The sequence below is a fragment of the Salvia miltiorrhiza genome, chromosome 8 (assembly GCF_028751815.1).
Source record: "Salvia miltiorrhiza cultivar Shanhuang (shh) chromosome 8, IMPLAD_Smil_shh, whole genome shotgun sequence".
Taxonomy (NCBI): domain Eukaryota; kingdom Viridiplantae; phylum Streptophyta; class Magnoliopsida; order Lamiales; family Lamiaceae; genus Salvia; species Salvia miltiorrhiza.
In genome coordinates, this window is record NC_080394.1 from 51,262,292 (window position 1) to 51,287,554 (window position 25,263).

The window sequence follows — 25,263 nt, forward strand, 5'->3', positions numbered from 1 at the left end:
ATACACCTTAAAATATAGTGTATATTTGTATTTGTTAGGAAAGTTCTAGAATTTGTTTCCATTTGTGATCGAAATGAATTGCCTCTCCCAACCTATGTTTCATGCACGTAAAATGACGTTTAGGGTCAACGAAGGGCCAATACAAAAATTGACAACACTATAATTCTTATCGAAAATTTAATTAACTATTTAAAGAACATCTACATTAATTTCCTCTACCTACCTCTACATTGTTAGTGGACTATAAATAGGTCCAAAATGATCACTCTTCTTTCCCAAAAGGGTGATAACATATATAGCTAAAACATAGAAAGAAAATAAAATGAGTAGAGGAGGGATCGAATCCCTTCCACCTACTAATCTTGGAGGCGGCGCCACCACCGGTACCCGTCGTCCGAACGGGCACATGGCGAGAGACCGGTGTGCTTTTCAAATGCCGTTGCACTATCCAAGATACACTCGAGCGGAGTACGAAGTTATGCCAGAGTGGAAACTCGACTGTTTACTAAGCGAGTACGGGCTCCATGTGAATGGAGATGTTGATCATAAGAGAAAATTTGCAATGGGGGCTTTTTTATGGGGTTGTTAGCATTGGACTCATGAGGTTTGTTTGTTTGAGTGTGAAAATTAGAGAATATTTCATCAATAATGTAGCTATGAGTTCTAGGGTGATCAGTTGTGCCATGAGTAAAATCAGGGGTTTTATAACTTATTGAATATTAGTATATTTTATGGTGCTTGATATATGTGCCCATAATATTATGTGTGATGAAATATGTATAATAGATTATCTAAAACATTTGAAGATGAGATGATGATCTAGACATTTATGTGTTCTTGTATTGTTTGCAGTCGTGTAAATAAATAATTTAGCGCAAAATTTTGTAAATTTATTACTCCCTCCGTCCTTATAAAAAAATATTCAGTTTGTAAATGACACGGATTTTAATAAAGTAATTGAATATGTTGTGAGTGAAGTAAGGGTCTCACCTTATTGTAAGTGGAAAACTTACTAAAATAGACTGGATACATTTTATAAGGACGAACGAAAATGGCAAATTGAATACAGTTTATGAGGACTGATAAAGTATTATTTTTACTATTTTCTTTAAATAAAAGGAGTATAGTGGGGTCCAATTGCAAGGTCCAAATGAAGCATTATTAAAATTTTATTGGGTTACTTTCGAAGCCGCTCTCAAATAATTAAAATCTACAATTCTTTTTTTCCTTTTGTTTTAAGGGGACGAATAATTTAACCAAGAAAAAACATGATAGGATTTGACTTAATTCGATCAAATTCAAATATTATTTTACTAAAACCACCATCGTATAAGAATTAGCTAATAGATATTAAGATTATGATCAAATGGCATGCCCACTTTTGAATGATTATTTATGCTTTTCTTTATCATATTATTAAGTTTGGTAAACTATATGTACTTGGGAGAGTTTGTGTTGTTGTGGGAAGTTTGCTAACATATATGTTAACTTTCATCTCATCTAGTGTTTAATATATACTATATGATAATAATATTATATTCATTTTGTAGATTTCAATCAACAATTGAAGAATAATAAAACTCAAAATAAAAACTCGAGCAAGATGATTTACGTGGTTCAGCGTTAATACCTACATCCACGGAGAAGAGCAGCCAAATTCTATTAATGCAAATCGGAGAATGGAACATTACAGTACAAGAGCTTCAAGCTTAATCTCAACTCTCAGCTCTCAAGAACAAACTTTTCTCTCCCCTCTTTCTTTCTATCTCACTAGTAGAATTACAAGAATAGAATCATAGAGAAGCATCATCCTCTTTTGGGAGATATACAATGCGTATATATGCAGCTTTCTTGGATCTCTCTCTGAACTTGATGAACGACCGAGATTATAAGCTGAAAAGCTTTTTAAACCTACTAACTAACTAACTCAGAATTTGCAAGTTAGTCCTTCATCTTCTCAAGCTTCATCAGAGGACCTCAACAGCTTATATACTATCATCATATTACAATCTCTACCTTGATAGATAGAAGCTGCTCAACTACTCTTCTCAAACATACAGCCTTCACAGTACATTCTCCATATTGAAACAATGTTTGAACTTGACTTTAGTGAATGCTTTTGTCAAAACATCTGCAGTATTATCCTCAGTTGGAACTTTCAACATCTCCACCAAACCTTTATTCACAAGATCCCTTACAAAATGATACCTCACATCTATATGTTTTGAACGCTCATGAAAAACTTGATGTTTAGCAAGATGTAAAGCACTCTGATTGTCACAGAATATCTCAACCTTCTTTTGAAAAATTCCAAAATCAGAAAGTATACCTCTCAGCCAAATTCCTTCTTTCACAGTCTCTGTCATAGGCCATGAACTCAGCTTCTGTGGTTGATAATGCCACCACAGATTGTAGCATTGATTTCCAGCTAATAGTTGTTTCATATAAAGTGAAAATGTATCCTATTTGGTTCCTCCTGCAATAAATATTTGCAGCATAATCTGCATCCACATAGCCCAACAGTGGATTGTCTTTGTAATCTTGTAGTTTTTCAAACACCAAACCACACTCATAAGTTCATCTTATGTATCTCAAAACACATTTAAGTGTTTCTCAATGTGTCTTTCCTGGATTAGACATGAATCTACTCAACACACTGGTAGCATAGGCAAGATCAGGCTTAGTGCATATCATCGTATACATCACACTGCCCACTGCATTTGAATAAGGCACATTATACATCTCCTTCTTCTCTGCATCAGTATTTGGACATTGAGTTGTATTGATCTTAATCTGCTGTGAAATAGGTATGACCAGAGACTTTGCTTCATGCATTTTGAACTTCTTTATGACCTTCAAATTACATAATCACTTTGAATAAGACACAACTTTCATTTGCTCTGATTTCTAATAATATCCATCTCAATAATCCTCCTTACACAGCCCAACTCCTTCATTTCAAACACTGATTTTAGTTGTTCCTTCAGTATCTGTATTTCCTTCATACTCTTGCTTGCTATCAACATGTTATCTACATATAAAAGTAGATATATAGTCTTCTTCCCATCCTTTTTCAAATACACACAGTTGTCATGTCTTGACCTTTGAAATCATGAACTCAGCATGAATTCATCAAATCTTATGTACCATTTCCTTGAACTTTGTTTTAGACCATATAATGATCTTTTAAGTAAACAAACTTTCCCTTCCTGCTTTGGTACAATATAGCCCTTCAAGTTGTTCCATAAAAATTGTTTCCTTTAGGCTTCCATTCAGAAAAGCAGTCTTGACATCCAATTGCTCTAAGAACATATCCTGCTGAGTTACTAGTGATAGCAGTAGTCTTATGGAACAATTCTTCACCACAGGAGAAAAGATTTCATTGAAATCTATCCCCTCCTTCTATATGTATCATTGGGCTACAAGTCTAGCCTTAAACCTAATCTGCTCTTGTTCATTCACCATCTCAAACTTTCTTTTGAAGATCCACTTACATCCAACAGGTTTTTGATGTGCGGGCCTATCAACTAGTACCCTAGTTTGATTTCTTGATAGTGAATCCAGCTCTTCCTTCATAGCCTTCTCCCAACTATCTCTATCTTTGTTATTCATAACTTCTTTATAGGTGTTGGGCTCTTGATACTCAAGATCTTCTGCTATGTTGAAGGCATATGCAATCATATCTGCATTCCCAAATCTGCTTGGAGGCTTTATCTCTCTTCTCTATCTATCTCTAGCAAGCAAATAGTCATTTAGCTCATCATTATCTTCAATCTGCAGTTCATCTTCTTGTGAACTTGTTGGTGAGATTTGTTGATCTTCCTGGAGCTCCACCTTAACTCCTGTCTCCTTTTCCTTTGCTTCTATTTGAGCTTCTTTCTGATTCTGCAAAAGCACTATTTCTTTGTTAAGTGGCATAATATCCTCCTTGAAAACTACATCGCTGCTCACTATGATCTTGTTTTCTCCAGGCTCAATGCACCAAAGTCTATACCCTTTAACTCCACTGGGTATCCAAGCATAATGCATCTCAGTGCTCTTTGAGCTAGCTTGTTCTGTTTGATGTGAACATAAGCTAAGCATCCAAAAGGTTTCAGCAGAGAATAATCTGAAATATGCTCACTCCAGAGCTCATTTGGAGTATTAAATTCCACTGCAGAAGAAGGACATTTGTTCACCAAATAAGTTGTGGTTGAGACAGCTTCTCCCCAGAATTTTTCTAGCAATCCTGAGCTAATAAGCATGCATCTCATTCTTTCTAAGAGAGTCATGTTCATTCTTTCCACTACCCCATTTTGCTGTGGGTTAGCTGGAACATTCTTATGTCTCTTGATGCCCTTCTTCTTGCAATATTTATCAAACTCTTGTAACAAAAATTCTAATCCATTGTCAGTTCTTAAACATTTCAGCTTCCTTCCCTTTTGATTTTTCATTTCTACACACCAATTCCTGAAACAAGTGAAAGTGTCTGATTTTTGTTTCAAGATATATGCCCACACCTTTCTACTGTAGTCATTTATTATGGAGAGAAAATACTTTGTCCCTTCCATAGTAGCAGTGCTTGAGGGACCCCACAAATCAACATGAGCATAATCAAGTGGAGACTTTGATATATGCTTCCCTTTGGGATAGGGAAGTTTAGTTCCCTTTCCCAGTTGACAAACCTCACAGTGATCCAATTTCAAGTCTGCTGGGGCTGGTATGATCTGCTTCTTTGCTAACTCCTTTAGCCCCTTCTCTCCAATATGTCCCAGCCTTGTGTGCCATGCCATAGAGTCATTTTTAATTCCTGAATCAGATTCTCCCACCAATACTTCAGCATCTAGATAATACAAGCTATGCTTTCTATGAGCTCTCATGATTAATTTTCCATCTTTCTTGACAAGCAATTGTCCATCATCAGATCCCCAACAACAACCCTTTTTTCTCCAATAAACTAAGTGATATAAGATTTCTCTTAATATTAGAGATGTATCTGATATCAGTTATAGTTCTAATACAACTATCATACAATTTGAACTTGATACTCCCTATGCCTTTAACATGACATACTTGGTTATTTCCCAGCAATACCGACCCTTGTTCTCCCAATTCCAGTTGGCTGAATAAGCTCTTCTTTGGGCACATATGGAAGGTGCAGGCTGAATCCAATATCCAGCCATTTTGAGGACCCTTTTGCATGATGTTAAGCACCTATGCTTATTCTGTTTCTTGAATGTTGCCAGCTGTGTTTGTGGCACCCTTTGATTCATTTTGCTTCTTTTTCCAAATGAAACAGTTGTTTTTCAGTGCCCAGGCTTTCCACATTCAAAACACTTTCGATCATCCTTGGTACCATAATCATTTTCCTTTATTTTGGCTTTCTTTTGATAATCATCATTAGCCTTCTTGCCCTTTTCTTTATACTTCTTGATGTTGAGACTTTCAGAAAACGTCTCCTTCTTTCCTTCATTAGTTTTCTGAAGCTCTTTAGCTCGAATGGGCATTTTGACTCTAGCTATTTCCTTCATGGAATACAAATGCTGCTTCATGTATAGTCTGTTGGCAAGGGATTTCGTCATGTATAATGACTCTAGCTTCTTCCATACTGCTGATGTGGTTGTTTCCTTCGCAACTTCGCGAAGAACCTTGTCGCCAAGGCAAAGAATTATCACATTGTGCGCCCTTTGATCAATCTCCTCTTTGCTCAGCTTTGTGCTCGAACTCGATTCCTCCTTCATCTTCATTTTTTCTTCTCCAGAAATGGCTTCAAGAAGTCCTTGATGTATCAAGATCGCATGCATCTTGATTTTCCAGAAGGAAAAATCATTTTTACCATTAAACTTCTCCATCTCAAACTTGGATGGATTCATCCTTCACTGAGTTGATCACTTCATTTTCTTGAACCAAAAGAAAACTCCTCTGCAAAATAAATGCAGATCGCCCTCAGATCCTCGTCGCAGAGAATCAGCAGAAACGTCGTGAATTCGATTCCGGTAGACGGCACCAATTGTAGATTTCAATCAACAATTGAAGAATGATAAAACTCAAAATAAAAAACTCGAGCAAGATTGTAATACCCCGAACCTTTTTAATTTATTTATAATTTAATTACAATATATTAGAGATGTTTATGTTTAAGTTAAATATTTTATGACGTTATTAAAACTAACGGATTTGATTTTAAAATGTTGTACATGTTGTCCGACTTAGAGCGAGGATCCGCCCTAGCAAAATTAAAATTACTTATAAATAAATCTTAAAGAGTAAGATTAGTAAAATAAAATACATGAAAACTCTAGAATATGTTAGATATTAATATGTAAATTGTTTATAAAAAAAAAGGGGGTATAAGTAAATGGAATATTCTAGAATTTATTTAATATTAAAATATTAAGGATTTTTGTAATAAGTCATATAATATTAATGAATAAACTTGAATATTCTAGAATTGCTATTGATAAAAATATCTAAGATTTTATTAGCAAATAGCATTAAAATATTTATAAAGTGTTAGATTTTTATTGTATAAGTTAGATTTTTTAATAGATAATCCATGTATATATATAAGGATATGCTTATGGTTTGGTAATTTCCCTATCTTCTCTCCCCTGCGTCTTTTCTCTTCTCTCCATCTTCACCACTCATCGATTTACTGCAGCCATCAAGGTAATTTCTCCTAATTCTTGTTTCCTCGATTTTTGCTTGTTGAATTTGAAAGGGTTTTGCACTTCTCTTCCATTCTTGTTCTTCTTAATCGATGGCTAAAGGTCTTGAGTAGATATTGGTGGGATGAAGTCTGTTGTGTGTGAGTGAGGAGGAGGGATTACCGGAACAGTAGTTCCGGCGGCGTGGTGGCTGCCGGCATGTGTTTTGCTGTGTTTTATTTTTCCCCTGTTTTTGACAGCAGCAGGATCGTACCTTGCAGACCGTTTTTCATCTGTTTTCTTTCATCAAACCCCATCAATATAGGTACCATTAGAAAGCTATCGTCGTTGGCTTTCCAACAGTACCTTCGGATCGTCAATCCGACACCGGACGAGGGAGTTATGAGCCAATCAAGTCAGGGTGTCGGGTCTGTGCGCGAAGGTTTCCGCGCGAGTTTGAGTCGACCTTCCGGCGTCAAATCGATGCCGTGAGGGAGAATAAGTTTAGGAGTTTTGTAGCTCATGTCGTAGAAGTTCTAATCATAGGTTTTCTTCTTGAGATCTAAGGTCGAATTGGCCGGAATAGACGTCGAGATGTAGCTCCATACGTGTCGAATATGAGTTTTAATATGTTATGCTTATTTTAATTTTTTATTTGGGAATTTGAATTAGATTTTTGATGATTGTTTCACCTTGAACACATAAATAGATAATCAAGACATTTGCTTTTAATATTATTAGCCAAGAATTGAAATAAATTATAAAGATTATGGTGATCTAAACTTGGTATATTATATAATTAAATTATACGATTATAATGAAGTTTGATTAGTATAATTTATACTAGTAATTGAAACTATGAATTTATAATTTGTAGATTCATAAAATGTTCAAATATGGTCTTCGGCTTCAAGTGTATTGTAGAATTATCAAGAATATATTCAAGAGAGATTAAAAATATTGTTTAAAGAAATGAGAGCTTATTCAAGAATAAGTGCTTGTAATGAAACTAAGTTTAAAGTGTTTCAAGTGCTAGGAGCGGTGCATCCAAGGCTCGAGGAGGACAACCGAAGCAAGCTTGAAGAGGTTTGAATTCAATCACTTAAGGTGGGGTTTACTTTTATCTGTAAGCGTAGTTGTTACATGGTTATAATCATTGTTGTGTCGTGCGTCATTCATATGAACTAATGGGACCCACAAGGGGTCGGATCCACAAGGGATCAAAGAGCTGAACGGCCCACAAGGGGTCAGGTCCACAAGGGACCGAGACTAGTCTCACAAGATGTCAGCTAAGTGAAAAATATAAGAGTTCAACATGTTATGATTCATTACACAATTGGTTATAACTGCTTGCAGTGTTTACCCCACTGAGTGTGCTTGCACACTCATACCCTATTATTTATGATTCTTTTCAGGTTAAGGAGTTGATGGCAAGACGGCAGACATGGAGCTCCACATTCTCCCGTTCTATTATATGATGAAGTATTATATGTTGTTGTTTTTGGTAAATATATCTTGCTACTAACCAACTTAGCCTCTTCCAATTTTGGTGGGTCGAGACTTTATATATATTGGTTTATGATCATGCATTTTGATGACGGTTGTGACCGAATATATATATATATTTTGTTTACCGTATGTGTAGTTACGAGCTGTGCCTCGAACACGTTAATTATACTTTTAAACTTGATGGTTTTGTATGTACTCCATCTTTTTATATATATAAATATGATGCTTAGATAAAGTTATTATTGAATGTCGTTTATATAACTTACAGCTTCCGTTGCCTTTGAATATATATATATATATATATATATATATATATATAGTGTTTTGGCAGGAATTATTATTGTAGTTTTACAGCTTCCGTTACATATTTTTTATATTGGAAAAGAGAAATAAAATTTTGATAATTTTTCTATTACACATATAGTATATTTTAATAACTCATTGGTTAAGTATTACTTACTTTTAATAGTAATATTTATTAGATTACTATATTAATCAAAAAAGGGAATTCTTTTCCTATTTCTCTTTATAGCCTATACTTAAATTAATATTAGAGAAATCAAATAAATGAATATTTTGGGTAGCATCTCCTATTCGCAAGGGATGGGGGCGTTACATTGTGGTATCAGAGCAGGTCTACGTTCCTGTAGACTTGCATCTGAAATATAATTATTAGTAATATATGAGTTGTTGTGACATGCTTCGAATCGGGAGAGAATGTGGAGAATGTGGTTCGTGGCTGCTGCTCTATGCCGACTCCAAGGTAATATGTATTTATTAAATAATTTTATTTTGCTTAAAATTATGGTATGAGTTTGAAATGATCGTGTCGAAAAAAAAAAATTGAAAGCTTGATCGTATCAATTTGAATAATGTGAAAGAATATGTGTGTCCACAAGGGACAAAGAATGATTTTAATGTTTAGTTGATACGATTACTGGCTATGATTTGAATTTTCCGACACATCAATGATAAAGTTTGATAGAATAAGTTTTTAAATAAAGAAATAGAAGTTTCCTCAATGATCTTGATTGATTTATATTACATAGATTTATGCTCTAATAGAATTAGTCCTCGAAATATAACCGTTAGGACATTGACTTTAGGTTCTTAACATCTTGATTTAGTTAAAGGATAATGCCCCCGCGACGCGCTCCGGAAGATGAGCAGCGAGCCCCACCTGTGAATAACAATGGGGTTGATTTTGCTCAATTTCTACTAGCTCTCCAAGGCTTTATGCAGCAACAACAAGATGGTGGCATGAATGCTGGACAACCTCGAGTAAGGAATTTTGAAATTATTGAACAGTTTCGAAGGATGGGTCCACCAAGATTTAAGGGAACCGAAGGGCCTGAAGACACGGAAGAATGGATTCGTGAGCTCGAACGAATATTTGAGCTTATGGGCTGTAGTGAAGAGCAAAAAGTCTCGTGTGCGATCTATTAATTGGCCGAAGAAGCAAGCCACTGGTGGGAATCTCATGCTCGAACGTTGACACTTGAACAACGCCAAGCTTTGGTTTGGAAGGACTTCAAGGAGCTGATAATGGATCGCTATTTTCCTCAATCCTACATAACACAAAAGGAGACCGAGTTCCTCAATCTCAAGCAAGGAAATATGACGCTAGTCGACTATGAGAGAAAATTCAACAAATTGTCTCGATATGCACCATACCTAGTCGACACGGATGTGAAGAAAGCGCGTCGGTTCGAGCAAGGCTTACGACCTGAAATTTGTGGAATAATATCCGCCTTGAGATTGCCAACTTATAGAGAAGTTATCGACCGAGCTCAAGCAGTCTCCAATGGCTTGCAACTAGAGATCAAAGATCAACAATACCGTGACTCATTCGGAAATAGAAAATGGGAAGATTTTGGAAAAGGGAAAAATGCTCCAACAAACAAGAAATGGCAACCAACACGTGGTTCTTCAACAGGATCTGCATCATCCAAATCAAGCAATGAGAAGTCTCAATGCCCAAAGTGTAATAAATTCCACATAGGCGAGTGTTGGCGTGGGAAGAACGTCTGCTACTCCTGCGGCGATCCAGGACACATGTCATATAACTGTCCAAAGAACAAGAAGGAGACGCAAAAGAATATTCAAGAGCCTATGAAGAAAGTGAAGCCCCGAGTCTTTGCCATGACAGAAGGAGACCCCGATCCCGAGGACGGTGCAGACACCATGTCAGGTATACTTCAAGTCTCAAATATTCCTGCTTTGGTGCTATTTGATTCGGGAGCTACCCATTCCTTCATATCTACGAAATTTTGTTCGAAGATTAGTATAGTCTCCTACGATAATAGCGACGCACTGGAGGTTAGCATTCCTTCGGGAAAAATTATTAGGAGCGACAAGATAGCGAAGGGTATAAAGATAGACATAAACGGGAAAGAGCTTGAGGCCGATCTTCACGTCCTAGAAATGCGAGATTTCGATATAATCTTAGGCATGGATTGGATGGGAAAGAATAATGCAACAATTAGATGTCGTGAGCGAAAGGTGGAGATTCAACGCCCTAGAGAACCGAAGCTCATCTTTTATGGTGCTCGAACAAAAGCTCATCCAAGGATTATAACCGCGATGAAGGCAATCAAGATGCTAAGAAAGAAAGATTGTCAAGGGTACCTAGTTAGTATGACCACAACACTACCCAACGAAAGTAAGGTTTCTGAAGTGCCTATAGTAAGAGAGTATGCCGATGTATTTCCTGATGAGTTACCAGGGATTCCTCCAGACCGACAAATCGAGTTCACCATCGACTTAGTACCAGGAGCAACTCCAATCTCGAAGGCACCCTATAGGATGGGACCTAAAGAATTACAAGAACTTAAAGTTCAGCTACAAGAATTGCTTAACAAGGGATTCATTCGACCGAGTGTATCTCCTTGGGGTGCTCCAGTATTATTCGTGAAGAAGAAGGACGGGACTTTAAGAATGTGCGTAGATTATCGCGAACTCAATAGGCTAACGATTAAGAATAAATATCCGTTGCCCCGAATCGAAGATTTATTCGACCAATTGAAAGGAGCGGGCGTGTTCTCGAAGATCGACTTGAGATTGGGATATCACCAACTCAAAATCAAAGAGAGCGACGTTTCCAAGACCGCGTTTAGGACGAGATACGGCCACTTTGAGTTTACAGTCGTGCCTTTCGGACTCTCCAATGCACCTGGCGTCTTCATGGATTTAATGAACCGCGTCTTCCATTCCTACCTTGATCAATTTGTGATCATTTTTATTGACGACATCCTTGTATACTCGAGAGACAAGGAGCAACACGCGGAGCATCTGAAGATCGTCTTGGAGACTTTGAGGAAAGAAAAGTTGTATGCGAAATTTCAAAAATGTGAATTTTGGTTGGAACGAGTAGCTTTTCTCGGACACGTGATTACACCGAAAGGGATAGAAGTAGATCCGTCCAAAGTTGAAGCAGTAAGTAATTGGAAGACGCCAACCAACGTGAAAGAGATCAGGAGCTTCCTTGGAATGGCTGGGTACTATCGGCGATTCATAGAGGGATTTTCGAGAATTGCCGGTCCGTTAACAAAGCTAACGCGGAAGAATGAAAAGTTCCAATGGAGTGACCAATGCGAGAAGAGTTTCCAAGAGCTTAAACAACGCCTAATATCAGCCCCAGTTTTGACAGTACCCGATGGTGCTGAAGGCTTTGTTATCTATACGGATGCTTCAAAGCAAGGGCTCGGATGTGTATTGATGCAACATGGTAAGGTCGTGGCATACGCATCAAGGCAGTTGAAGCCTCACGAAGAGAAGTACCCGACTCACGACCTCGAGCTCGCAGCAGTTGTGCACGCATTGAAAATATGGCGTCATTATCTCTATGGCAGCAAGTGCGAAATTTACACTGACCACAAGAGCCTCAAATATTTCTTCACTCAAAAGGAGTTAAACCTCCGCCAAAGAAGGTGGTTAGAGTTAGTTAAAGATTACGACTGCACAATCCACTATCACCCTGGAAAGGCGAACGTGGTTGCTGATGCGTTAAGTTGAAAAAGTTATCTTGCCACATTACCTACTAGCGAGAAGAAGCTTATTAGAGAATTCGAGATGCTTAATTTGGAAGTGGTGCAACCGCCGAACACCACATCAGGAGTTATAGCTGCACTTGTCGTCCGTCCAATGCTAAGAGATCGAATTCGAGAGGCGCAAAAAGATGATCAATTTTTGTGCAAAATAAAGACGAGAGCACTCGAAGGTACCATCCAAGGATCGCAGTCACAGAGGACGGAACACTCGTTTACGAAGGAAGATTGTGCGTGCCAAATAATGAAGAGCTCAGACGGGAGATACTTGAGGAAGCACACAATACTCCATACTCCGTGCATCCAGGTGGAACCAAGATGTACAAGGATTTGAAAACGATCTTTTGGTGGCGAAACATGAAGAGATCCATTGGGAGCTTTGTAGAAAAATGTATCACTTGCCAACAGGTAAAAGCTGAACACCAACGCCCCTCTGGATTACTAAACCCGCTCGAGATTCCCGAGTGGAAATGGGAGAAAATTGCTATGGACTTTGTGGTTGGATTACCTCGCACAGTGAAAGGCCATCATGCAATTTGGGTTATTATTGATACGTTGACGAAATCAGCCCACTTTCTTCCTGTAAAGATGACCTATAGCATGGATCAATTGGCGCAACTCTACATTGATGAGATAGTAAGGCTACATGGAGTACCAGTGTCAATAGTGTCAGATCGAGATACAAGATTCACTTCTAAGTTTTGGAGGAGCCTTCAATCAGCCTTAGGCACCAAGTTAAATTTCAGCACGGCCTATCATCCTCAGTCGGACGGACAATCGGAACGAACTATCCAAATCTTAGAAGATATGCTTCGTGCTTGTGCGCTTGACTTGGGAGGAAGTTGGGAGAAACACTTACCATTGGTCGAGTTCGCGTACAATAATAGCCACCAAGCTACAATTGGGATGCCGCCATTTGAAGCTCTTTATGGAAGAAGATGTCGATCACCGATTCACTGGGATGAAGTCGGAGAAAGACGAATTTTGGGACCCGAGATCATTGAAAGAACAGTTGGAGTAATTGCAAAAATTAGAGAAAGAATCAAGATAGCCCAAGATCGTCAAAAGTCTTACGCCGATGCAAAACGAAAAGACGTGCATTTCGAGGTTGGAGACAAAGTATTCTTGAAGATAGCACCGATGAAAGGAGTCATTAGATTCGGCAAAAAGGGAAAGTTACAACCTCGATACGTAGGACCATTTGAAATACTTGAAAAGATATCGCTTAGCTTTACCCCCAGACCTAGCAGGCGTACATAACGTATTCCACGTGTCGATGCTTAGGAAATACGTTTCTGACCCAAGCCACATCATTTCTCGTGGGAGTCTCCAAATTTCTCCTGACTTAACCTATGAAGAAACGCCTGTTGCCATCTTAGATCGAAAGGTTCATACCTTAAGAAATAGATTAGTACCATTAGTAAAAGTCCAATGGAGTAGGCACGGACCAGAAGAAGCAACGTGGGAGAAAGAAGACGACCTTTTAGCGCGATATCCTCACTTTAAAGACTTGCAAGGTTAATTTCGAGGACGAAATTATTTTTAAGGGTGGTAGGGTGTAATACCCCGAACCTTTTTAATTTATTTATAATTTAATTACAATATATTAGAGATGTTTATGTTTAAGTTAAATATTTTATGACGTTATTAAAACTAACGGATTTGATTTTAAAATGTTGTACAGGTTGTCCGACTTAGAGCGAGGATCCGCCCTAGCAAAATTAAAATTACTTATAAATAAATCTTAAAGAGTAAGATTAGTAAAATAAAATACATGAAAACTCTAGAATATGTTAGATATTAATATGTAAATTGTTTATAAAAAAAAAGGGGGTATAAGTAAATGGAATATTCTAGAATTGATTTAATATTAAAATGTTAAGGATTTTTGTAATAAGTCATATAATATTAATGAATAAACTTGAATATTCTAGAATTGCTATTGATAAAAATATCTAAGATTTTATTAGCAAATAGCATTAAAATATTTATAAAGTGTTAGATTTTTATTGTATAAGTTAGATTTTTTAATAGATAATCCATGTATATATATAAGGATATGCTTATGGTTTGGTAATTTCCCTATCTTCTCTCCCCTGCGTCTTTTCTCTTCTCTCCATCTTCACCACTCATCGATTTACTGCAACCATCAAGGTAATTTCTCCTAATTCTTGTTTCCTCGATTTTTGCTTGTTGAATTTGAAAGGGTTTTGCACTTCTCTTCCATTCTTGTTCTTCTTAATCGATGGCTAAAGGTCTTGAGTAGATATTGGTGGGATGAAGTCTGTTGTGTGTGAGTGAGGAGGAGGGATTACCGGAACAGTAGTTCCGGCGGCGTGGTGGCTGCCGGCATGTGTTTTGCTGTGTTTTATTTTTCCCCTGTTTTTGACAGCAGCAGGATCGTACCTTGCAGACCGTTTTTCATCTGTTTTCTGTCATCAAACCCCATCAATATAGGTACCATTAGGAAAGCTATCGTCGTTGGCTTTCCAACGGTACCTTCGGATCGTCAATCCGACACCGGACGAGGAGAGTTATGAGCCAATCAAGTCAGGGTGTCGGGTCTGTGCGCGAAGGTTTCCGCGCGAGTTTGAGTCGACCTTCCGGCGTCAAATCGATGCCGTGAGGGAGAATAAGTTTAGGGGTTTTGTAGCTCATGTCGTAGACGTTCTAATCATAGGTTTTCTTCTTGAAATCTAAGGTCGAATTGGCCGGAATAGACGTCGAGATGTAGCTCCATATGTGTCGAATATGAGTTTTAATATGTTATGCTTATTTTAATTTTTATTTGGGAATTTGAATTAGATTTTGATGATTGTTTCACCTTGAACACATAAATAGGTAATCAAGACATTTGCTTTTAATATTATTAGCCAAGAATTGAAATAAATTATAAAGATTATGGTGATCTAAACTTGGTATATTATATAATTAAATTATATGATTATAATGAAGTTTGATTAGTATAATTTATACTAGTAATTGAAACTATGAATTTATAATTTGTAGATTCATAAAATGTTCAAATATGGTCTTCGGCTTCAAGTGTATTGTAGAATTATCAAGAATATATTCAAGAGAGATTAAAAATATTGTTTAAAGAAATGAGAGCTTATTCAAGAATAAGTGCTTGTAATGAAACTAAGTTTAAAGTGTTTCAAGTGCTAGGAGCGGCGCATCCAAGGCTCGAGGAGGACAACCGAAGCAAGCTTGAAGAGGTTTGAATTCAATCACTTAAGGTGGGGTTTACTTTTATCTGTAAGCGTAGTTGTTACATGGTTATAATCATTGTTGTGTTGTGCGTCATTCATATGAACTAATGGGACCCACAAGGGGTCGGATCCACAAGGGATCAAAGAGCTGAACGGCCCACAAGGGGTCAGGTCCACAAGGGACCGAGACTAGTCTCACAAGATGTCAGCTAAGTGAAAAATATAAGAGTTCAACATGTTATGATTCATTACACAATTGGTTATAACTGCTTGCAGTGTTTACCCCACTGAGTGTGCTTGCACACTCATACCCTATTATTTATGATTCTTTTCAGGTTAAGGAGTTGACTGGCAAGACGGCAGACATGGAGCTCCACATTCTCCCGTTCTATTATATGATGAAGTATTATATGTTGTTGTTTTTGGTAAATATATCTTGCTACTAACCAACTTAGCCTCTTCCAATTTTGGTGGGTCGAGACTTTATATATATTGGTTTATGATCATGCATTTTGATGGCGGCTTGTGACCGAATATATATATATATTTTGTTTACCGTATGTGTAGTTACGAGCTGTGCCTCGAACACGTTAATTATACTTTTAAACTTGATGGTTTTGTATGTACTCCATCTTTTTATATATATAAATATGATGCTTAGATAAAGTTATTATTGAATGTCGTTTATATAACTTACATCTTCCGTTTCCTTTGAAATATATATATATATATATATATATATAGTGTTTTGGCAGGATTATTATTGTAGTTTTACAGCTTCCGTTACATATTTTTTATATTGGAAAAGAGAAATAAAATTTTGATAATTTTTCTATTACACATATAGTATATTTTAATAACTCATTGGTTAAGTATTACTAATTTTAATAGTAATATTTATTTGATTACTATATTATCAAAAAGGGAATTCTTTTCCTATTTCTCTTTATATCCTATACTTAAATTAATATTAGAGAAATCAAATAAATGAATATTTTGGGTAGCATCTCCTATTCGCAAGGGATGGGGGTGTTACATTGTGGTATCAGAGCAGGTCTACGTTCCTGTAGACTTGCATATGAAATATAATTATTAGTAATATATGAGTTGTTGTGACATGCTTCGAATCGGGAGAGAATGTGGAGAATGTGGTTCGTGGCTGCTGCTCTATGCCGACTCCAAGGTAATATGTATTTATTAAATAATTTTATTTTGCTTAAAATTATGGTAGTGAGTATGAAATGATCGTGTCGAAAAAAAAAATTGAAAGCTTGATCGTATCAATTTGAATAATGTGAAAGAATATGTGTGTCCACAAGGGACAAAGAATGATTTTAATGTTTAGTTGATACGATTACTGGCTATGATTTGAATTTTCCGACACATCAATGATAAAGTTTGATAGAATAAGTTTTTAAATAAAGAAATAGAAGTTTCCTCAATGATCTTGATTGATTTATATTACATAGATTTATGCTCTAATAGAATTAGTCCTCGAAATATAACCGTTAGGACATTGACTTTAGGTTCTTAACATCTTGATTTAGTTAAAGGATAATGCCCCCGCGACGCGCTCCGGAAGATGAGCAGCGAGCCCCACCTGTGAATAACAATGGGGTTGATTTTGCTCAATTTCTACTAGCTCTCCAAGGCTTTATGCAGCAACAACAAGATGGTGGCATGAATGCTGGACAACCTCGAGTAAGGAATTTTGAAATTATTGAACAGTTTCGAAGGATGGGTCCACCAAGATTTAAGGGAACCGAAGGGCCTGAAGACACGGAAGAATGGATTCGTGAGCTCGAACGAATATTTGAGCTTATGGGCTGTAGTGAAGAGCAAAAAGTCTCGTGTGCGATCTATTAATTGGCCGAAGAAGCAAGCCACTGGTGGGAATCTCATGCTCGAACGTTGACACTTGAACAACGCCAAGCTTTGGTTTGGAAGGACTTCAAGGAGCTGATAATGGATCGCTATTTTCCTCAATCCTACATAACACAAAAGGAGACCGAGTTCCTCAATCTCAAGCAAGGAAATATGACGCTAGTCGACTATGAGAGAAAATTCAACAAATTGTCTCGATATGCACCATACCTAGTCGACACGGATGTGAAGAAAGCGCGTCGGTTCGAGCAAGGCTTACGACCTGAAATTTGTGGAATAATATCCGCCTTGAGATTGCCAACTTATAGAGAAGTTATCGACCGAGCTCAAGCAGTCTCCAATGGCTTGCAACTCGAGATCAAAGATCAACAATACCGTGACTCATTCGGAAAGAGAAAATGGGAAGATTTTGGAAAAGGGAAAAATGCTCCAACAAACAAGAAATGGCAACCAACACGTGGTTCTTCAACAGGATCTGCATCATCCAAATCAAGCAATGAGAAGTCTCAATGCCCAAAGTGTAATAAATTCCACATAGGCGAGTGTTGGCGTGGGAAGAACGTCTGCTACTCCTGCGGCGATCCAGGACACATGTCATATAACTGTCCAAAGAACAAGAAGGAGACGCAAAAGAATATTCAAGAGCCTATGAAGAAAGTGAAGCCCCGAGTCTTTGCCATGACATGAAGGAGACCCCGATCCCGAGGACGGTGCAGACACCTATGTCAGGTATACTTCAAGTCTCAAATATTCCTGCTTTGGTGCTATTTGATTCGGGAGCTACCCATTCCTTCATATCTACGAAATTTTGTTCGAAGATTAGTATAGTCTCCTACGATAATAGCGACGCATCTAGGAGGTTAGCATTCCTTCGGGAAAAATTATTAGGAGCGACAAGATAGCGAAGGGTATAAAGATAGACATAAACGGGAAAGAGCTTGAGGCCGATCTTCACGTCCTAGAAATGCGAGATTTCGATATAATCTTAGGCATGGATTGGATGGGAAAGAATAATGCAACAATTAGATGTCGTGAGCGAAAGGTGGAGATTCAACGCCCTAGAGAACCGAAGCTCATCTTTTATGGTGCTCGAACAAAAGCTCATCCAAGGATTATAACCGCGATGAAGGCAATCAAGATGCTAAGAAAGAAAGATTGTCAAGGGTACCTAGTTAGTATGACCACAACACTACCCAACGAAAGTAAGGTTTCTGAAGTGCCTATAGTAAGAGAGTATGCCGATGTATTTCCTGATGAGTTACCAGGGATTCCTCCAGACCGACAAATCGAGTTCATCATCGACTTAGTACCAGGAGCAACTCCAATCTCGAAGGCACCCTATAGGATGGCACCTAAAGAATTACAAGAACTTAAAGTTCAGCTACAAGAATTGCTTAACAAGGGATTCATTCGACCGAGTGTATCTCCTTGGGGTGCTCCAGTATTATTCGTGAAGAAGAAGGACGGGACTTTAAGAATGTGCGTAGATTATCGCGAACTCAATAGGCTAACGATTAAGAATAAATATCCGTTGCCCCGAATCGAAGATTTATTCGACCAATTGAAAGGAGCGGGCGTGTTCTCGAAGATCGACTTGAGATCGGGATATCACCAACTCAAAATCAAAGAGAGCGACGTTTCCAAGACCGCAGTTTAGGACGAGATACGGCCACTTTGAGTTTACAGTCGTGCCTTTCGGACTCTCCAATGCACCTGGCGTCTTCATGGATTTAATGAACCGCGTCTTCCATTCCTACCTTGATCAATTTGTGATCATTTTTATTGACGACATCCTTGTATACTCGAGAGACAAGGAGCAACACGCGGAGCATCTGAAGATCGTCTTGGAGACTTTGAGGAAAGAAAAGTTGTATGCGAAATTTCAAAAATGTGAATTTTGGTTGGAACGAGTAGCTTTTCTCGGACACGTGATTACACCGAAAGGGATAGAAGTAGATCCGTCCAAAGTTGAAGCAGTAAGTAATTGGAAGACGCCAACCAACGTGAAAGAGATCAGGAGCTTCCTTGGAATGGCTGGGTACTATCGGCGATTCATAGAGGGATTTTCGAGAATTGCCGGTCCGTTAACAAAGCTAACGCGGAAGAATGAAAAGTTCCAATGGAGTGACCAATGCGAGAAGAGTTTCCAAGAGCTTAAACAACGCTTAATATCAGCCCCAGTTTTGACAGTACCCGATGGTGCTGAAGGCTTTGTTATCTATACGGATGCTTCAAAGCAAGGGCTCGGATGTGTATTGATGCAACATGGTAAGGTCGTGGCATACGCATCAAGGCAGTTGAAGCCTCACGAAGAGAAGTACCCGACTCACGACCTCGAGCTCGCAGCAGTTGTGCACGCATTGAAAATATGGCGTCATTATCTCTATGGCAGCAAGTGCGAAATTTACACTGACCACAAGAAGCCTCAAATATTTCTTCACTCAAAAGGAGTTAAACCTCCGCCAAAGAAGGTGGTTAGAGTTAGTTAAAGATTACGACTGCACAATCCACTATCACCCTGGAAAGGCGAACGTGGTTGCTGATGCGTTAAGTTGAAAAAGTTATCTTGCCACATTACCTACTAGCGAGAAGAAGCTTATTAGAGAATTCGAGATGCTTAATTTGGAAGTGGTGCAACCGCCGAACACCACATCAGGAGTTATAGCTGCACTTGTCGTCCTGTCCAATGCTAAGAGATCGAATTCGAGAGGCGCAAAAAGATGATCAATTTTTGTGCAAAATAAAGACGAGAGCACTCGAAGGTACCATCCAAGGATTCGCAGTCACAGAGGACGGAACACTCGTTTACGAAGGAAGATTGTGCGTGCCAAATAATGAAGAGCTCAGACGGGAGATACTTGAGGAAGCACACAATACTCCATACTCCGTGCATCCAGGTGGAACCAAGATGTACAAGGATTTGAAAACGATCTTTTGGTGGCGAAACATGAAGAGATCCATTGGGAGCTTTGTAGAAAGATGTATCACTTGCCAACAGGTAAAAGCTGAACACCAACGCCCCTCTGGATTACTAAACCCGCTCGAGATTCCCGAGTGGAAATGGGAGAAAATTGCTATGGACTTTGTGGTTGGATTACCTCGCACAGTGAAAGGCCATCATGCAATTTGGGTTATTATTGATACGTTGACGAAATCAGCCCACTTTCTTCCTGTAAAGATGACCTTATAGCATGGATCAATTGGCGCAACTCTACATTGATGAGATAGTAAGGCTACATGGAGTACCAGTGTCAATAGTGTCAGATCGAGATACAAGATTCACTTCTAAGTTTTGGAGGAGCCTTCAATCAGCCTTAGGCACCAAGTTAAATTTCAGCACGGCCTATCATCCTCAGTCGGACGGACAATCGGAACGAACTATCCAAATCTTAGAAGATATGCTTCGTGCTTGTGCGCTTGACTTGGGAGGAAGTTGGGAGAAACACTTACCATTGGTCGAGTTCGCGTACAATAATAGCCACCAAGCTACAATCGGGATGCCGCCATTTGAAGCTCTTTATGGAAGAAGATGTCGATCACCGATTCACTGGGATGAAGTCGGAGAAAGACGAATTTTGGGACCCGAGATCATTGAAAGAACAGTTGGAGTAATTGCAAAAATTAGAGAAAGAATCAAGATAGCCCAAGATCGTCAAAAGTCTTACGCCGATGCAAAACGAAAAGACATGCATTTCGAGGTTGGAGACAAAGTATTCTTGAAGATAGCACCGATGAAAGGAGTCATTAGATTCGGCAAAAAGGGAAAGTTACAACCTCGATACGTAGGACCGTTTGAAATACTTGAAAAGATAGGGGGCGTAGCTTATCGCTTAGCTTTACCCCCAGACCTAGCAGGCGTACATAACGTATTCCACGTGTCGATGCTTAGGAAATACGTTTCTGACCCAAGCCACATCATTTCTCGTGGGAGTCTCCAAATTTCTCCTGACTTAACCTATGAAGAAACGCCTGTTGCCATCTTAGATCGAAAGGTTCATACCTTAAGAAATAGATTAGTACCATTAGTAAAAGTCCAATGGAGTAGGCACGGACCAGAAGAAGCAACGTGGGAGAAAGAAGACGACCTTTTAGCGCGATATCCTCACATTAAAGACTTGCAAGGTTAATTTCGAGGACGAAATTATTTTTAAGGGTGGTAGGGTGTAATACCCCGAACCTTTTTAATTTATTTATAATTTAATTACAATATATTAGAGATGTTTATGTTTAAGTTAATATTTTATGACGTTATTAAAACTAACGGATTTGATTTTAAATGTTGTACAGGTTGTCCGACTTAGAGCGAGGATCCGCCCTAGCAAAATTAAAATTACTTATAAATAAATCTTAAAGAGTAAGATTAGTAAAATAAAATACATGAAAACTCTAGAATATGTTAGATATTAATATGTAAATTGTTTATAAAAAAAAAGGGGGTATAAGTAAATGGAATATTCTAGAATTGATTTAATATTAAAATGTTAAGGATTTTTGTAATAAGTCATATAATATTAATGAATAAACTTGAATATTCTAGAATTGCTATTGATAAAAATATCTAAGATTTTATTAGCAAATAGCATTAAAATATTTATAAAGTGTTAGATTTTTATTGTATAAGTTAGATTTTTTAATAGATAATCCATGTATATATATAAGGATATGCTTATGGTTTGGTAATTTCCCTATCTTCTCTCCCCTGCGTCTTTTCTCTTCTCTCCATCTTCACCACTCATCGATTTACTGCAACCATCAAGGTAATTTCTCCTAATTCTTGTTTCCTCGATTTTTGCTTGTTGAATTTGAAAGGGTTTTGCACTTCTCTTCCATTCTTGTTCTTCTTAATCGATGGCTAAAGGTCTTGAGTAGATATTGGTGGGATGAAGTCTGTTGTGTGTGAGTGAGGAGGAGGGATTACCGGAACAGTAGTTCCGGCGGCGTGGTGGCTGCCGGCATGTGTTTTGCTGTGTTTTATTTTCCCCTGTTTTTGACAGCAGCAGGATCGTACCTTGCAGACCGTTTTTCATCTGTTTTCTTTCATCAAACCCCATCAATATAGGTACCATTAGAAAGCTATCGTCGTTGGCTTTCCAACAGTACCTTCGGATCGTCAATCCGACACCGGACGAGGGAGTTATGAGCCAATCAAGTCAGGGTGTCGGGTCTGTGCGCGAAGGTTTCCGCGCGAGTTTGAGTCGACCTTCCGGCGTCAAATCGATGCCGTGAGGGAGAATAAGTTTAGGAGTTTTGTAGCTCATGTCGTAGAAGTTCTAATCATAGGTTTTCTTCTTGAGATCTAAGGTCGAATTGGCCGGAATAGACGTCGAGATGTAGCTCCATACGTGTCGAATATGAGTTTTAATATGTTATGCTTATTTTAATTTTTTATTTGGGAATTTGAATTAGATTTTTGATGATTGTTTCACCTTGAACACATAAATAGATAATCAAGACATTTGCTTTTAATATTATTAGCCAAGAATTGAAATAAATTATAAAGATTATGGTGATCTAAACTTGGTATATTATATAATTAAATTATACGATTATAATGAAGTTTGATTAGTATAATTTATACTAGTAATTGAAACTATGAATTTATAATTTGTAGATTCATAAAATGTTCAAATATGGTCTTCGGCTTCAAGTGTATTGTAGAATTATCAAGAATATATTCAAGAGAGATTAAAAATATTGTTTAAAGAAATGAGAGCTTATTCAAGAATAAGTGCTTGTAATGAAACTAAGTTTAAAGTGTTTCAAGTGCTAGGAGCGGTGCATCCAAGGCTCGAGGAGGACAACCGAAGCAAGCTTGAAGAGGTTTGAATTCAATCACTTAAGGTGGGGTTTACTTTTATCTGTAAGCGTAGTTGTTACATGGTTATAATCATTGTTGTGTCGTGCGTCATTCATATGAACTAATGGGACCCACAAGGGGTCGGATCCACAAGGGATCAAAGAGCTGAACGGCCCACAAGGGGTCAGGTCCACAAGGGACCGAGACTAGTCTCACAAGATGTCAGCTAAGTGAAAAATATAAGAGTTCAACATGTTATGATTCATTACACAATTGGTTATAACTGCTTGCAGTGTTTACCCCACTGAGTGTGCTTGCACACTCATACCCTATTATTTATGATTCTTTTCAGGTTAAGGAGTTGATGGCAAGACGGCAGACATGGAGCTCCACATTCTCCCGTTCTATTATATGATGAAGTATTATATGTTGTTGTTTTTGGTAAATATATCTTGCTACTAACCAACTTAGCCTCTTCCAATTTTGGTGGGTCGAGACTTTATATATATTGGTTTATGATCATGCATTTTGATGACGGTTGTGACCGAATATATATATATATTTTGTTTACCGTATGTGTAGTTACGAGCTGTGCCTCGAACACGTTAATTATACTTTTAAACTTGATGGTTTTGTATGTACTCCATCTTTTTATATATATAAATATGATGCTTAGATAAAGTTATTATTGAATGTCGTTTATATAACTTACAGCTTCCGTTTCCTTTGATATATATATATATATATATATATATATATATATATATATATAGTGTTTTGGCAGGATTATTATTGTAGTTTTACAGCTTCCGTTACATATTTTTTATATTGGAAAAGAGAAATAAAATTTTGATAATTTTTCTATTACACATATAGTATATTTTAATAACTCATTGGTTAAGTATTACTAATTTTAATAGTAATATTTATTAGATTACTATATTATCAAAAAGGGAATTCTTTTCCTATTTTTCTTTATATCCTATACTTAAATTAATATTAGAGAAATCAAATAAATGAATATTTTGGGTAGCATCTCCTATTCGCAAGGGATGGGGGTGTTACTGATTATGTGGTTCAGTGTTAATACCTACACCTACAGAGAAGAGCAGCCAAATTCTATTAATGCAAATCGGAGAATGGAACGTTACAGTACAAGAGCTTCAAGCTTAATCTCAACTCTCAGCTCTTAAGAACAAACTTTTCTTTCCTCTCTTTTTTTCTATCTCACCAGTAGAATTACAAGAATAGAATCATAGAGAAGCATTGTAGGGAGTGAATCTGACAATTACGAAAGTGACGTCAGTCACGTCTGGATCGACGGGCACTAGCTACCTGAAACCACAAGCAACGTTAGAGCCCTCCGAAGAGCACCGGTGGGGGTGTCGATGGAAGGGCCTCCGACGCTCAAGTCAGTGAACTGATAGAAGTATTAAGCGTAAGTAACGTAACGAAAATAAATAAATGGTAAAGAGAAGACAGTAATAAGTCATGTATCCGGAAGATCGGGGTGTCCCAGAAGTTGAATTATAGCCAATGAGCGATGTGAAATAGGGGACGACGGACGTCTGGGCTAGCGCGGCTAGTCAAGCGATCGGGACCCTTGAGAGTTGTGAGCGTGGAGGCGGAACGGAAGAGCGGGGAGAGCGGGAGATAACGAGAGTGAGAGACCGTGTGTGAGTGCAAGAATGAATACGAGTAATTGCTGATGGCCTGATTGCGTTAGTGAATTAGTATATATATAGGTCACGGGGCCTGCATGGAGGCGACTAGGGTTAGGGTTTGCTAGAATGCTCCTTGAAACCCTAGTGGTTCCGATTTCTTACGAAACGATCTTCCGTGACTCTCGTCTGACCTAGTCACCAAGTAACTGTTGAGTTTAGGCATTTTTCCTAGTGGGTTTACGTATTTCCCGCATATGGGCCTACTTTGGACCTTATGCTATGAACGTGGTATGGATCGCTTTACCGGGCTGGCCCGTTGGGTCGTATAGTTTTGGCTTATACGAATTTTATCCACTACAATGATAGGGTGCGACATGCGCCGTAGGGCTATGCTGTTGCGCGTGCCTCAGGGCAGCGCTGGGCAGTCGAGGCTGTTGGGTAGGGCCGCGCTGACGTACGTGCCTCCGAGCTGCTCTGCTCTGGTCTTCCAGAGCTTCTCTGCTCTGGTCATCCGAGCTATCGGCT

The 25,263-nt window shown here is 38.2% G+C and overlaps 1 protein-coding gene and 2 long non-coding RNA genes across 4 annotated transcripts; all 3 read left to right on the top strand.

Moving 5' to 3' along the window:
* The first annotated feature begins 6,283 nt into the window (after positions 1-6,283).
* On the top strand, positions 6,284-15,722 carry LOC130998920 (uncharacterized). 2 transcript variants are annotated; one of them, XR_009093341.1, is made up of 3 exons: positions 6,284-6,648; positions 7,657-7,733; positions 15,350-15,722. It is a non-coding gene; the product is annotated as an uncharacterized LOC130998920 (long non-coding RNA). The 2 variants fall into 2 exon arrangements; XR_009093342.1 differs by having other exon boundaries at positions 7,663-7,733.
* A 1,228-nt stretch (positions 15,723-16,950) lies between these two features.
* On the top strand, positions 16,951-17,964 carry LOC130998636 (uncharacterized). Its single transcript, XM_057924050.1, has 2 exons — positions 16,951-17,238; positions 17,341-17,964. The coding sequence occupies exons 1-2, from the start codon at positions 16,951-16,953 to the stop codon at positions 17,962-17,964; spliced, it is 912 nt and encodes a 303-aa protein (XP_057780033.1).
* Positions 17,965-22,065: 4,101 nt separating this feature from the next.
* On the top strand, positions 22,066-23,751 carry LOC130998921 (uncharacterized). The gene is made up of 2 exons (XR_009093343.1): positions 22,066-23,118; positions 23,427-23,751. It is a non-coding gene; the product is annotated as an uncharacterized LOC130998921 (long non-coding RNA).
* The last annotated feature ends 1,512 nt before the right edge of the window (positions 23,752-25,263 follow it).